The sequence below is a fragment of the Schistocerca americana genome, chromosome 1, assembly GCF_021461395.2.
Source record: "Schistocerca americana isolate TAMUIC-IGC-003095 chromosome 1, iqSchAmer2.1, whole genome shotgun sequence".
NCBI lineage: Eukaryota > Metazoa > Arthropoda > Insecta > Orthoptera > Acrididae > Schistocerca > Schistocerca americana.
The window spans coordinates 817927589-817943152 of NC_060119.1; the positions used below are offsets into that span (position 1 = coordinate 817927589).

Genomic DNA, 15564 nt, shown 5'->3' on the forward strand with positions numbered 1-15564 from the left:
TATAAATTACGTTCTACTAATACGAGGGGCGTTCAGAAAGTAAGCTCCGATCGGTCGTGAAATGGAAACGACTATGAAAATCCGATAATGCTTTGCACAGATGTGTTGGGTAGTGTCTCTAGTATAACCCCAGTTAGCATCACGTCGCTCTTCTCATTTCTGAGCTCGCAGTGAGTGCGTAAAGATGTCTAGAAAATAGTGTCTGCCGCCAAGTACGAGGGCCTGGTGAGAAATTTCGCCTGAAGCTATGCAGCTAACATTACATAACTGTCGTGCTGTTTCTTCTTCAAGACAATTCTCAGCCGCATTCTGCAGGGGCAATGAAGATGCTCCTGCATCGTTTTCAAATGGAAATGTGAGATTACCCACAATACAGTCCGCAATTGTCTCCCCCTGAGTTTCATCTCTGGTCACATGAACCGCTGTCTTTGAAGACAACATTTTGACACAGACAACGAGGTGTAGGCCAGCGTGGAGAATTGGCGGAAAGCACTGGCGGCTGCCTTCTATGATGAGGCTATTGAAAAGTTGGTACAACGCTATGACAAAAGTCTAAGTCAGAACGGCGACTACGTAGAGAAGTAGCTGAAAGGTGTAGCTAATTGTTACAAGTAAAACATTTCTGATGTTCACTGTGGTTTCAATTTGGAAATCAATCGGAGCTTACTTTCTGAACAGGCCTCGTATATGCCGCTTCAACGTACCAGAAAATTGAGGGTCTGTCGAAAACCTGTTGTTACTGGTACGATTTGTTGTAATAAAATGACGGCTAACATCACATTGCTGGTTAAAGAATTTGCGAGTTGTAACTTGCACGTTATTAAAGTACGCCGCTTGAAGACAAGAGCACTTGAAGATCCTTAAATAGGCATTTTTCTTGGTACAATTTGTTATAAGTAAATGTCAATTAGTAACATATCTGCAGCTGAAGTCTTCAGGAGATGGTAACATACAAGACATGGTCATATGAGATCAAAAGTATCTGTACACCCCCAAAAACATACGTTTTTCATGTTACGTGGATTGTGCTGCCAACTACCGCCAGGTACTCCACATCAGCGACCTCAGGAGTCAATAGACATCGTGAAAGAGTAGAATGGGGCGCTCCGTGGAACTCACGTACTTCGAACGTGGTCAGGTGATAGGGTGTCACTTGTGCCATACGTCTGTACGCGAGATTTCCACACCCCCAGACATCTCTAGGTCCACTGTATCCCATGTGATAGTGAAGTGGAAACGTGAAGGGACACATACAGCACAAAAGCGTACAGGCCGACCTCGTCTGCAGATTGACAGAGACCGCCGACAGTTGAAGAGGGTCGTAATGTGTAACAGGCAGACATCTATCCAGACCATACAAACTGCACCAGGATCCACTGCAAATACTATGACAGTTAGGCGGGAGGTGAGAAAACTTTGATTTCATGGTCGAGCGGCTGCTCATAATCCACACGTTACGCTGGTAAAAGCCAAACGACACCTCGCTTGATGTAAGGAGCGCAAACATTGGACGAGTGAACAATGGAAAATCGTTATGTGGAGTGACGAATCACGGTACGCAATGTGGCGATCCGATGGCAGGGTGTGGGTATGGCGAATGCCCGGTGAACGCCATCTGCCAGCGTGTGTAGTGCCAACAATAAAATTCGGAGGCGTTGGTGTTATGGTGTGGTCGTGTTTCTCATGGAGGGGGTTTGCACTCTTTGTTGTTCAGCGTGGCACTATCACAGCACAGGCCTACATTGACGTTTTAAGCACCTTCTTGCTTTCCACTGTTGAAGAGAAATTCGGGGATGGCGCTTGCAACTTTCAACACGATCGAGCACCTGTTCATAATGCACGGCCTGTGGCGGAGTGGTTACACGACAATAGTATCCCTGTAATGGACTGACCTCCACAGAGTCTTGACCTGAATGCTATAGAACACCTTTAGGATGCTTTGGAACGAAGACTTCTCGCCAAGCCTCACCGACTGACATCGATACCTCTTCTCTGTGCAGCGGTCCGTGAAGAAAGGGCTGCCATTCCCAAAGCAACCTTCCAACACCTGATTGAACGTATGCCTGCGAGAATGGGAGCTGTCATCAAGGCTAAGGATGGGTCAACATCATACTGGCTTCCAGTATTACCGATAGAGGGCGCCACGAGCTTGTAAGACATTTTCAGCCAGGTGTCCGGATACTTTTGATCCCATAGACAATATATTACGGAAGTTCAACGTAGTGTAATGAATAGACACAGAATTACAATGTGCTGCGTGATGTGTAGGTAGTTCAGGTCTCACTACATCCAAAGAAATTATGATACTTTCTTATTGATTTGACGGAAGTATGTTCTATAACAATCGAAATTATTTAAATACGAATGTGCTCTCCGTGAGGAGTAAGTTTGTTTAGTTGGTTGTATCTCCAACAGAGCTTCCACTACTTGCAGTAAGATATTTTGCAGTTTCTTCTTTCAAATCTTTTGTTTCATATGTTCTAGTGATTCTGCTACATGATGTTAACAGTGATAAAATAAGAATGGTCTTAGTATTTTACAGAAAAATGAAAATGTTGAAATAATTCTTCCCTTATGTGGAACATTATTCTATGTTTGTACCGCACTATTTGCAAGGAAACATAAATATCCCTTCATTCTTACTGACTGGACATGAAACTTTCCTTTTTGTATTATAACACGTTTATGGATATTGAACTTATTATTTACGTATTCTGCAGACAGAACAACATGACTGGCATATGGACAAGGGAGATCGGTGGGTTGGTTGATTTGTGGGAGGGGAACAAACAGCGAGATCATCGGTCCTATCGGATTATGGAAGGATGGGAAGGAAGGCGGCCCTGCCCTTTCAAAGGAACCACCGTGACATTTGTCTGATTTAGACAAGGGAGGAAATATGCGCTTTAATAGAGCTAATGTATGAATATTGTGCCTGTCCGTTTCGTGAACAAACTGTGTAATTTTCTAGCCAGATACAGCCGACATCTGCCGCTGGAGAGCGCTGCAGTCACAAATCACCTAGGTACACAGGCAAATGGCATTAACCAGCATGTCCAATGCGGGTGCTGTATCTCGTGTGGTTGGTTTTAGCATCTAGATCCACTTCGATTCAGTTGCCGCGTCCTGAGTGAGGCGGCTTAAAGGATATCAGCTAGATTACACTTGTTCATTTTGAGAACTCCTGTTTAGCGTATAGTGTAGTTGATGCGCATACTGCTGCTGGAGAGTGCTGCAGTCGCGTATACCACGTTGAAGGGCACGTAACGTATGCACAAGTCTAATCATTTCTGAGCGTCCAGCAACATAGCCGAGATCAAGTCAGCGCGTTGCACTTTGAATGGCTTGGTTCAAATGGCTCTGAGCACTATGGGACTTAACATCTATGGTCATCAGTCCCCTAGAGCTTAGAACTACTTAAACCTAACTAACCTAAGGACATCACACACACCCATGCTCGAGGCAAGATTCGAACCTGCGACCGTAGCGGTCACGCGGCTCCAGACTGAGGCGCCTAGAACCGCACGGCCACGACGGCCGGCGCACCTTGAATGCCACGGCCTGTGAGATGACGACTTAAGGATACTCCAGTCTTCCAAACTCACAGTTACCATGTTAAAAAGATGGCTCTCTTACATTCCTGGTATGAAGAACACTCAGGCACCCTATCACATCTCGATTACACAACTAAATCACCCAGTCGTAATCCCACAGGAAGTATCTCGGACTGTTTGGAAGTGCAGGTGGAAAATAGCAGTAAACATTGTAGTAGTTTGGTAGCTCTTTGGGGTCTAATCATCAATGAACAGTTTGAATTTGATGCAGAATACCTGGTGAAGCTTGTGGAGTCTCTTCTTCTTCGTGTCTGGACTGGTGGGATCTGAATTGGAAGACGAAGAACCAGTTATTTAAAATTTGCTGACGACGACACATTGTTTACAGAACCACAACGGAAATGAAAGGACTAGGGGGTGTAGCTAAGAGAGAAAGTGAGAAACCCGGATTGTCAATTAATGGGTAAAAGATCACGATCATGATAACAGACAGAGTCACTACCAGCTACCAGCGTACTGGCAGAGTATGAAGAAGTTGATCACTTTGTCTATGTGCACTCATGGTTCAGAAAGATGGGTGTTCTACACAGCAAATATGACACAGAATTTTTCTGGGTAGGGATGCTGCATCGAAGCTGACAGTGATTTGGAAAGAGGGAGTCCTAATCACCACATACCAAATTGAGAATGCTGAAATCTCTGGTGTTTCCAGTTTTCGTTTATGTTGCTGATCCGTGGAGAATAAGAGAATGGGACCGGAAAAGAACTGATGCTTTTGAGATGCGGACGTATCTGAGCTTGCTGACAATATCGTGCCTGAGCAAACGGACCAACCAAATCAATTGCTGAAGAATTGATGGCGGAGAAGAGGTTGTCCAGTATTTGTATCCAGCAAATCGTGCAGTTCTTTGGTCACATAGTTCGATGACAGAGATAACATGGGAAAGATGATCATCCAAGGCAATATCGAAGGTAAGAAAAAAATGGCTCTGAGCACTATGGGACTTAACTGCTGTGGTCATCAGTCCCCTAGAGCTTAGAACTACTTAAACCTAACTAACCTAAGGACATCACACACATCCATGCCCGAGGCAGGATTCGAACCTGCGACCGTAGAGGTCGCGCGGCTCCAGACTGTAGCGCCTAGAACCGCTTGACCAATGCGGCCGGCTCGAAGGTAAGAGACTGCAGGCAAGGCGATCAAGACGATGGAAGGTCCAGATGAAAGAGAAGATACATCGAGCAAGGGGCGAGCAACTCTGAGATATATAGCACCATAAGAAATAAAGACAGAATATTAAGAGAATTTATTCTATGAAAGACAGAGTGTTCTTGATGGTCACATCTACAGGCGGCTTACTTGGTGGTAATTATTTTTTTGTCTGGTCGGCTAATATGTAGTAAGCTACTATTTATTACTACATAGTATGTATTTCAAATTATACAATGAAGAGCCAAAGAAACTGGTACACCTGCCTAATAAAGTGTAAGGCCCCTCGAGCACGCAGAAGTGCGGCAACACGACATGCCATGGACTCGACTAATGTCTAATGCTGGGGAGAACGGACACCATAAATCCTGCAAAGCTATCCATAAATCCGTAAGAGTAAGATGAAGTGGAGATCTCTTCTAAACAGCACGTTGCAAGGCATCCCAGATATGCTCAATAATGTTCATATCTGAGGAGTTTGGTGGCCAGCAAAAGTGTTTAAACTCAGAAGAGTGTTCCTGAAGCCCTCTGTAGCAATTCTGGACGTGTGGAGTATCGCATTGTCTGCCGGAATGCACAATGGACAGGAATGGATGCAGGTGATCAAACAGGATGCTTACGTGCGTGTCATCTGTCAGAGCCGTATCTAGACGTATCAGGGGTCAAATATCACTCCAACTGCACACCCCCCATACAATTACAGAGCCTCCATCAGCTTGAACAGTCCCCTGCTGACATGCATGATCTATGGATTGATGAGGCTGTGTCCATCCCCCACACATCCGTCCGCTCGATACAATTCGAAACTCGTCCGACCAGGCAACATGTTTACAGTCATCAACAGTACAATATCGGTGTTGACGAGCCCAAGCGAGGCATAAAGCTTTGTGTCCTGCAGTCATCAACGGTACACAAGAGTGCCTTTGGCTCGGAAACCTCACGTCGGTGATGTTCCGTTGAACGGTTCGCACGCTGTCACTTGTTGATGGGGCCAGCATTGAAATCTGCAGCAGTTTGCCGAAGCGTTGCAGTTTTGTCACTTTGAACGATTCTCTTCCGTCGTCGTTGGTTCCGTTTTTACGGGATCTTTTTCCAGCCGCAGCGATGTCGGAGATTTGATGTTTTACCGGATTTCTGATATTCACAGTGCACTCGTGAAATGGTCGTACGGGAAAATCCCCGCCTCATCGCTACCTCGGAGAAACTGTGTCCCACCGCTCGTGCGCCGACTATAACACCACGTTCAAACTCAGTTAAATCCTGTAACCTGCCATTGCGCTAGACACTAGTTGCCCTAAATAGGCGTTGCCGACCGCAGAGCCGTATTTTACCTGTTTACATATCTGTGTATTTGAATACGCATGCCTATACCAGTTTCTGTGGCGCTTCAGTGTAAATGTAAAATATCATCATCAATTAGCCGTCCAAAAATCGCTTGATGACGTATCTCACCACCAACACAAGCAGAAGTGATGCGGACTGGTGACGACTGTGCAGGAGGGCGGACAACGGCTCGTTCGAGCAGTGCCTCATGTTCAACTCGAGCGGCGGGGAGCCTGTGACCTGCCAGCAGGGCTGGGACTACGACCGCACGTGGTTCTCGCGCACGGCTCCATCGCAGGAGGACTGGGTGTGCGACCGCCGGCTGCGCGCCGTCAACGTGCTTTCCTTCGGCCAGCTGGGAGAGGTGGTTGGCACCTTCGCCTTCGCTCGCATGGGCGACCTGTAAGTCAGATTTACTGTCAGTTTGTTTCTCCATTAATCATATTGTTGTTCGAAGCTTTAGCGTGTTAAGTTTCTCAAGTATTGTTAGCTGAAGACCGCTTTAGCCAATGAAAAAACTTTAATCAAGTAATCAGAGAAGTTACGTCTGAACCCCAAAATTTGTTTCACAACACAGATAAAACGAAAAAAAGGAAAGAAGGGGAGTTCTGTCGAAATTATTAATATTATATTTGACATACTACACTACTGGCCATTAAAATTGCTACACCACGAAGATGACGTGCTACACACGCGAAATTTAACCGACAGGAAGAATATGCTGTAATATGCAAATGATTAGTTTTTCAGAGCATTCACACCAGGTTGGCGCCGGTGGCGACACCTACAACGTGCTGACATGAGGAAAGTTTCCAACCGATTTCTCATACACAAACAGCAGTAGACCGGCGTTCCCTGGTGGAACGTTGTTGTGATGCCTCGTGTAAGGAGGAGAAATGCGTACCATCACGTTTCCGACTGTGATAAAGGCCGGATTGTAGCCTATCACGATTGCGGTTTCTCGTATCGCGACATTGCTGCTCGCATTGGTCGAGATCCAATGACTGTTAGCAGAATATGGAATCTGTGGGTTCAGGAGGGTAATACGGAACGCCGTGCTCGATCCCAATGGCCTCGTATCACTAGCAGTCGAAATGACAGGCATCTTATCCGCATGGCTGTAACGGATCGTGCAGCCACGTCCTGATCCCTGACTCAACAGATGGGGACGTTTGCAAGACAACAACCATCGGCACGAACAGTTCGATGACGTTTGCAGCAGCATGGACTATCAGCTCGGAGACCGTGGCTGCTGTTAGCCTTGACGCTGCATCACAGACAGGAGCGCCTGCGATGGTGTACTCAACGACGAACCTGGGTGCACGAATGGCAAAACGTCATTTTTTCGGATGAATCCAGGTTCTGTTTACAGCATCATGGTAGTCGCATCCGTGTTTGGCGACATCGCGGTGAACGCACATTTTAAGCGTGTATTTATCATCGCCATACTGCCGTATCACCCGGCGTGATGGTTCGGGGTGCCATTGGTTACACGTCTCGGTCACCTCTTGTTCGCATTGACGGCACATTGAACAGTGGACGTTACATTTCAATGTGTTACGACCCGTGGCTCTACCCTTCATTCGATCCCTGCGAAACCCAAATGCATGACCGCTCGTTGCAGGTCCTGTACGGACCTTTCTGGATACAGAAAATGTTCGACCGCTGCCTTGACCAGCACATTCACCAGATCTCTCACCAATTGAAAACGTCTGGTCAATGGTGGCCGAGCAACTGCCTCGTCACAATACGCCAATCACTACTCTTGATGAACTGTGGTATCGTGTTGAAGCTGCATGGGCAGCTGTACCTGTACACGCCATCCAAGCTCTGTTTGACACAATGCCCAGGCGTATCAAGGCCGTTATTACGGCCAGAGGTGGTTGTTCTGGGTACTGATTTCTCAGGATCTATGCAACCAAACTGCGTGAAAATGTAATCGTATGTCAGTTGTAGTATAATATATTTGTCCAATGAATACCGGTTTATCATCTGCATTTCTTCTTGGTGCAGCAATTTTAATGGCAAGTAGTGTACAATCATCTGTCGCTATTTTCACTGTTTGTACAAAAAACACATTATCGAGTAGAGGGTTAAATAATTCCATATTAAGACATGAATGGACAATCACACGGATTTCTGAAGATGAGATCTTAATTCATAACGTATTGTAGGTACAAATAGCAAAATTAAAGACAACTGATTGGAAACTATATTATCCTGTGAATTTCAACCACGAAACAAGAGTTTAGAGTACAGGTGATAGTCTCAGATACCAGTGATGGCGGCTGCTGTTCCCAAACGAAATACATGAAACCGTACAATTAAGTTTTTCTCATTGAAACGCGAATTCAGAGGTAGAGAAAAACGCCGGTATTGGGAAGAAGTCTGCGTTGTGTGATGATGCGCTGTATAGAGGCACTGTACGTACAACGTGAATCCGAACCCCACTGACGAAATTTCGGAGGTTTCTCAGGGATTTTTTCTGATTACACTACTGGCCATTAAAATTGCTACACCAAGAACAAACGCAGATGATAAACCGGTATTCATTGGACAAATATATTATACAACTGACATGTGATTACATTTTCACGCAATTTGGGTGCATAGATCCTGAGAAATCAGTACCCAGAACAACCACCTCTGGCCGTAATAACGGCTTTGATACGCCTGGGCATTGAGTCAAACAGAGCTTGGATGTAGTGTACATGTACAGCTGTCCATGCAGCTTCAACACGATACAACAGTTCATCAAGAGTGGTGACTGGCGTATTCTGACGAGCCAGTTGCTCGGCTACCATTGACCAGACGTTTTCAATTGGTGAGAGACCTGGAGAATGTGCTGGCCAGGGCAGCAGTGGAACATTTTCTGTATCCATAAAAGCCCGTACAGCACCTGCAACATGCGGCCGTGCATTATCCTGCTGAAATGTAGGGTTTCGCAGGGATCGAATGAAGGGTAGATCCGCGGGTCGTAACACATCTGAAATGTAACGTCCACTGTTCAAAGTGCCGTCAATGCGAACAAGAGGTGACCGAGACGTGTAACCAATGGCACCCCATACCATCACGCCGAGTGATACGCCAGTATGGCGATGACGAACACACGCTTCCAATGTGCGTTCACCACGATGTCGCCAATCACGGATGCGACCATCATGATGCTGTTAATAGAACCTGGATTCATCCGAAAAAATGACGTTTTGCCATTCGTGCACCCAGGTTCGTCATTGAGTACACCATCGCAGGCGCTCCTGTCTGTGATGCAGCGTCAAGGGTAACCGCAGCCATGGTCTCCGAGTTGATAATCCATGCTGCTGCAAACGCCTTCGAACTGTTCGTGCAGATGGTTGTTGTCTTGCAAACGTCCCCATCTGTTGACTCTGGGATCGAGACGTGGCCGCACGATCCGTTCCAGCCATGCGGATTAGATGCCGATTCGTTACAGCCATGCGGATAAAATGCCTGTCATCTCGACTGCTAGTGATACGAGGCCGTTGGGATCCAGCACGGCGTTCCGTATTACCCTCCTGAACCCACAGATTCCATATTCTGCTAACAGTCATTGGATCTCGACCAACGCGAACAGCAATGTTACGATACGATAAACCGCAATCGCGATAGGCTACAATCCAACCTTTATCAATGTCAGAAAGCAACGCCGATCAACTGCTGTTTGTGTATGAGAAATCGGTTGGAAACTTTCCTCATGTCAGCACGTTGTAGGTGTCGCCACCGGCGCCAACCTTGTGTGAATTCTCTGAAAAGCTAATCATTTCCATATCACATCTTCTTCTTTCTGTTGGTTAAATTTCGTGTCTGTAGCACGTCATCTTCGTGGTGTAGCAACTTTAATGGCCAGTAATGTATATTTGACATAGTACAATCATCTGTCGCTATTTTCACTGTTTGTACAAAAAACACATTATCGAGTAGATGGTTAAATAATTTCATATTAAGACATGAATGGACAATCACACGGATTTCTCAAGCTGAAATCTTAATTCATAACGTATTGTTCGTACAAATAGCAAAATTAAAGACAGATGATTGGAAACTGTATCATCCTGTGAATTTCAACCACGAAACAAGAGTTTTGAGTACAGGTGATAGTCTCAGATACCAGTGATGGCGGCTGCTGTTCCCATACGAAATACATGAAACCGTACAATTAAGTTTTTTTCGTTGTAACGTGATTTCAGTGGTAGAGAAAAACGCCGGTATTGGGAAGAAGTCTCCGTTGTGCGATGATGCGCTGTATAGAGGCACTGTACGTACAACGTGAACCCCAACTCCACTGACGAAATTTCGGAGGTTTCTCAGGGATATTTTCTGACTATTTCGGGAAAGCAGACCTGTAGTCTGCGTTGGCCCGTTTCGGAGTTACTTATAATCCGTCTTGATTGCAAAATTTTTATTCATATGACCGGTTTCGGTTCATCACATGTGAGGCAGCATGTGAAAGTTGCTGGATTTGACGGGTTACTCCTGTAACCGAAATATCAGATCTGCAAATGTATCTGGATGAACCGAAACCGGTCATATGAATAAAAATTTTGCAATCAAGACAGATTGTAAGTAACATTGTATAATCACTGATTGCTGCTATCCCATCAGACATTATGTCTGTTTTTGCAACCGTTTCGGATTGTTTGCGTTTGACTACCAACTCCCATCCGTACATGTATCTGCTTATTATTGAAAGTATCTGCACAACAGAGGAAACGTCAATGGAATGTTCACTGCGACTCGGTTGGAAAAAAATCTCTTCCATTCACCCTCAGTTGGCTATTTGCTCTACTGTTCGCCCTCAACCTTGCATTCAGTGCTGCCACTTTGTTATTTATTTACACGTCTAGTTTCGTAGGACCAAACTGAGAGCAAATCTGCAAAGTCATGGAATGTGTCAGTACATTAAATTACAACGTAAAAGTAATAACAGATAAAATGAAATGTTTATGAACCCAAAAAAAGTCAAGTCATAAGTTTAAGTAAACAAAATCAACAATATAACATAAGAATCGACTTAATTTTTCAAGGAACTCCTCGACAGAATAGAAGGAATGACCCATGAGGAAACCATTCAGTTTCGATATGAAAGCTCATGGATTACTGCTAAGATTTTAGAATTCTTGTCCTAGCTACTGAAAATGGGTGCAGCAGTACACTACACACCTTTCTGCACGAAAGTTAAGGAAGTGCAATCCAAATGCAGATTGGATTTCTGCCGAGTATTAACTGAGTGAAAGCTGCTAATTCTTGGAAATAAACTGAAATTGTTAACGAGAAACGACAGTAAAGAATATATATATATATATATATATATATTGAGAGGGCAATGTCAAAATACCCAGACTAGTGAATAGAGGTCGACAAGAGGTTCGCGAACATACACCACTTATTGCCCAAACAGCCCGTTTCTGATCCAATAATATCGGTTTAGAAAGGGTTGAGTTACCCCAAAATATAATACCATGCGACATAAGCGAATGAAAATAAGCAGAGTAGACTAATTTTCGTGTCAAACGTTCACTTACTTCAGATGCCGTTGGAATACTAAAAAGATTCTGAACGTGGGCTTTCCGCAAAAGTTTGCCATCTATCTGAACACCTCGTGAAACTGTTCAGTTTTACTAATCATATGCCCATTCTGTGAAATTAAAACGTCAGGTTTCGTTGAATTGTGTGTCAGCAACTGTAAAACTGAGTCTTACTGTGATTTAGCGTTAGTTTGTTTTCTACAACCCATGAACTTGTCATGAACTGCACTATTTGAAACAGCGCCAATGTTGCACATAACATCCTTTACTACCAAGCTAGTGTCATCAGCAAACAGAAACAGTTTAGTATTATCTGTTATACTAGAGGGCGTATCATTTAAATAAATAAGTTACAGGAGTGGCCCCAACACTGATCCCTGAGGCACCCCACATCTGACTGTCGTCCCCTCAGACCCCACATCACACACATTCTCAACACTTTTGCTGTCTGTTGTTAAAATAAGAGGTGAACCAATTGTGAGCTATTCCATGTATTCCGTAATGGTCTAACTTCTGGAGCAATATTTTGTGATCAACACAATCAAAGGCCTTAGTTTAATCAAAAAATATGCCTCGCGTTCGAAACCTTTTGTTTAATCCATCTAGAACCTCAATGAGAAAAGAGAATATAGCATTTTCAGTTGTTAAACGGTTTCTAAGGCCAAACTGTGCATTTGACAGCAAGTTATGTGATATAAAATGATCAATTATCCTTACATACACAGCCTTTTCAATAATTTTAGAATACACTGATGGCATAGAAACAGGCCTGAAATTGTCTCATTATCCCTTTCTCCCTTTTTATAAAGCGACTTTACTACTGAGTACTTTAATCGTTCAGGAAACTGACCATCCTTAAAGGAAAAATTACAAATATGACTAAGTATAGGAGTATAGGGCTAACATGTGCAACACTGTACTTTAATATTCTGCTATGCACTCCATCATATCCATGAGAGTCCTAAGTCTTCAGTGATTTAGTTATTGACTCAATCTCCCCCTTGTCAGTATCACAGAGGAATTTTTCAGACATCTATCTTGGAAAGGCATTTTCCAAGGGAGTTATATGATTTCCTGTAGATACCAAGTTTTTATTTAATTCACCAACAATGCTCAGAAAATGATTGTTAAATACTGTACATATATCTGACTTGTCAGCAACAGAAATTGTTGTTTATTCGGAATGTGAGTTGGACGTTACCAGTGATTCGCAATAGTGTGGCTAGATCTGTTGACGAAGATTTGGTCGATTCGCATCGCATGTGTGGATGCAAAGGAAGAGTGCTACGACGACGCTGTACTCAGCTGTTCCTGACAAAGATGTCGCAGCAGTTTAACATCAGAGGATTGTTGCAGTACTCTATGTTTTGTGTTGCACGCTTCAGTGATTTCATAATCAGGCTTTTGTACTCTTGGGAAGATATATTGAGAGAAACAAAAGTTGTCGGGGTAACAAACCGAACAAGTCATAATTACATTACTGCTTTGCAACGAATCACAAGAGACCAAAGATCTTTTACACGAAAATGTTTAGAAAATATCTGTGAACAACCGCCGACATGTTATCGTTAGAGTTAGTGTTAACCCAGTATATAAGGTAGACATGTGCAGAGCCTGTGTGAGGCCGGTGAGCGGCTGCGGCTGAGGGAGGTGTGTGTTGTGCGGCGCAGGTACGGCCGGCGGCCCACCTTCTTCCTGTCGGCGGTGTCTTCCGCTGTGACACACTGCCTGATGGCGTGCACGGCGTCCATCTACCCGCTCTTCTTCGCCGTCACTTTGCTCGCCAGCGCCACCAATGCCGCCACCTTCCAGGCACCTCTCGTGTTCAGTACGTACAACACCTTTATTTAACTTATGCTAGTTAGTCTGTGCTAGTAGCCGCGCGGGGTAGCCGCGTGGTCTGGGTCGTCTTGCATGCTTCGCGAGGCTCGCACCGTAGGAGGTTCGAGTCCTCCCTCGGGCATGGGTGTGTGTGTGTTGTCCTTAGCGTAAGTTACACTACTGGCCATTAAAACTGCTACACCAAGAATAAATGCATATGATAAATGGGTATTCATTGGACAAATATATTATACTAGAACTGACATGTGATTACATTTTCACGCAGTTTGGATGCATAGATCCCGAGAAATCAGTACCCAGAACAACCACCTCTGGCTGTAATAACGACCTTCATACGCCTGGGCCTTGAGTCAAACAGAGCGTGTACAGGTACAGTTGCCCATGCAGCTTCAGCACGATACCACAGTTCATCAAGAGTAGTGACTGGCGTATTGTGACGAGCCAGTTGCTTGGCCACCATTGAACATACGTTTTCACTTGGTGAAAGATCTGGAGAATGTGCTGGTCAGGGCAGCGGTCGAACATTTTCTGTATCCAGAAAGGCCCGTACAGGACCTACAACATGCGGTCGTACATTATCCTGCTGAAATGTAGGGTTTTGCAGGGTTCGAATGACGGGTAGAGCCACGGGTCGTAACACATCTTAAATGTAACGTCCACTGTTCAAAGTGCCGTCAATGCGAACAAGAGGTGACTGAGACGTGTAACCAATGGCACCCCGAACCATCACGCCGGGTGATACGGCAGTATGGCGATGATAAATACACGCTTAAAATGTGCGTTCACCGCGATGTCGCCAAACACGCATGCGACTATCATGATGCTGTAAACAGAACCTGGATTCATCCGAAAAAATGACGTTTTGCCATTCGTGCACCCAGGTTCGTCGTTGAGTACACCATCGCAGGCGCTCCTGTCTGTGATGCAGCGTCAAGGGTAACAGCAGCCACGGTCTCCGAGCTGATAGTCCATGCTGCTGCAAACGTCGTCGAACTGTTCGTGCAGATGGTTGTTGTCTTGCAAACGTCTCCATCTGTTGACTCAGGGATCGAGACGTGGCTGCACGACCCGTTACAGCCATGCGGATAAGATGCCTGTCATCTCGACTGCTAGTGATACGAGGCCGTTTGGATCCAGCGCGGCGTTCCGTATTACCCTCCTGAACCCACCGATTCCATACTCTACTAACAGTCAATGGATCTCGACCAACGCGAGCAGCAATGTCGTGTTATGATAAACCGCAATTGCGATAGGCTACAATTCGACCTTTATCAAAGTCGGAAACATGATGGTACGCATTTCTCCTCCTTACACGAGGCATCATAACAACGTGTCACCAGGCGATGCGGTTCAACTGCTGTTTGTGTATGAGAAATCGGTTGGAAACTTTCCTCATGTCAGCACGTTGTAGGTGTCGCTACCGGCACCAACCTTGTGTGAATGCTCTGAAAAGCTAATCATTTGCATATCACAGCATCTTATTCCTGTCAGTTAAATTTCACGTCTGTAGCACATCATCTTCGTGGTGTTGCAATCTTAACGGCCAGTAGTGTAGTTTAAGTTAGATTATGTAGTGTGTACGGTTAGGAACCGATGCCCTCAGTAGCCGACCTTACCACAAATTTCTAATTTCTGTGCTAGTTATGGTAAAGTACGAGAGCCCTAAAGAAATAATTTCCCATACCTTTCCTGAAAACTCCTATTTTGTTATAAATGGAAAGAACAGCTAGGACTCGACGTTCTACTAACATCATAGTCGAAAGAGATGGAGCTCTGAATCGCGAAAGAAGAGTGCTTTGAGCTGGCAGCGCTAATGCCAGCTTTGAATTGCCATGCACAAGACGCTGCTGGCGCTACCGAAGCGTGACTGAAAACAGTAATCGTTTAGATATCTACTGAAACACAGAGGTGTCCCCATGGAGACGTACACAAAATCCCGTTACGTGATTGGTTATATTGATGCAAGTAGCAACCCATTGAAACCCACTTTAACGGTAAGGACTCTTCTTCCGCCGTTCGGACTATACCCGTGATGTACGAACGTAGGGCAGGAAGTTGGTCATGGCCTTTTCCGAGGAACCATTCCGGCCTC

At 44.9% G+C, this 15564-nt stretch overlaps 1 protein-coding gene across 2 annotated transcripts in view; it reads left to right on the forward strand.

The window, feature by feature from the left end:
- LOC124546137 (solute carrier family 22 member 7-like) overlaps positions 1-15564 on the forward strand; it is a 92692-nt gene that overhangs the window by 15881 nt on the left and 61247 nt on the right. For both annotated transcript variants that reach the window (XM_047125014.1, XM_047125015.1), the window contains exons 3-4: positions 6262-6489; positions 13301-13458. In XM_047125014.1, the coding sequence (XP_046980970.1) occupies positions 6262-6489; positions 13301-13458 (386 nt within the window). The remainder of the gene's footprint in view (positions 1-6261; positions 6490-13300; positions 13459-15564) is intronic.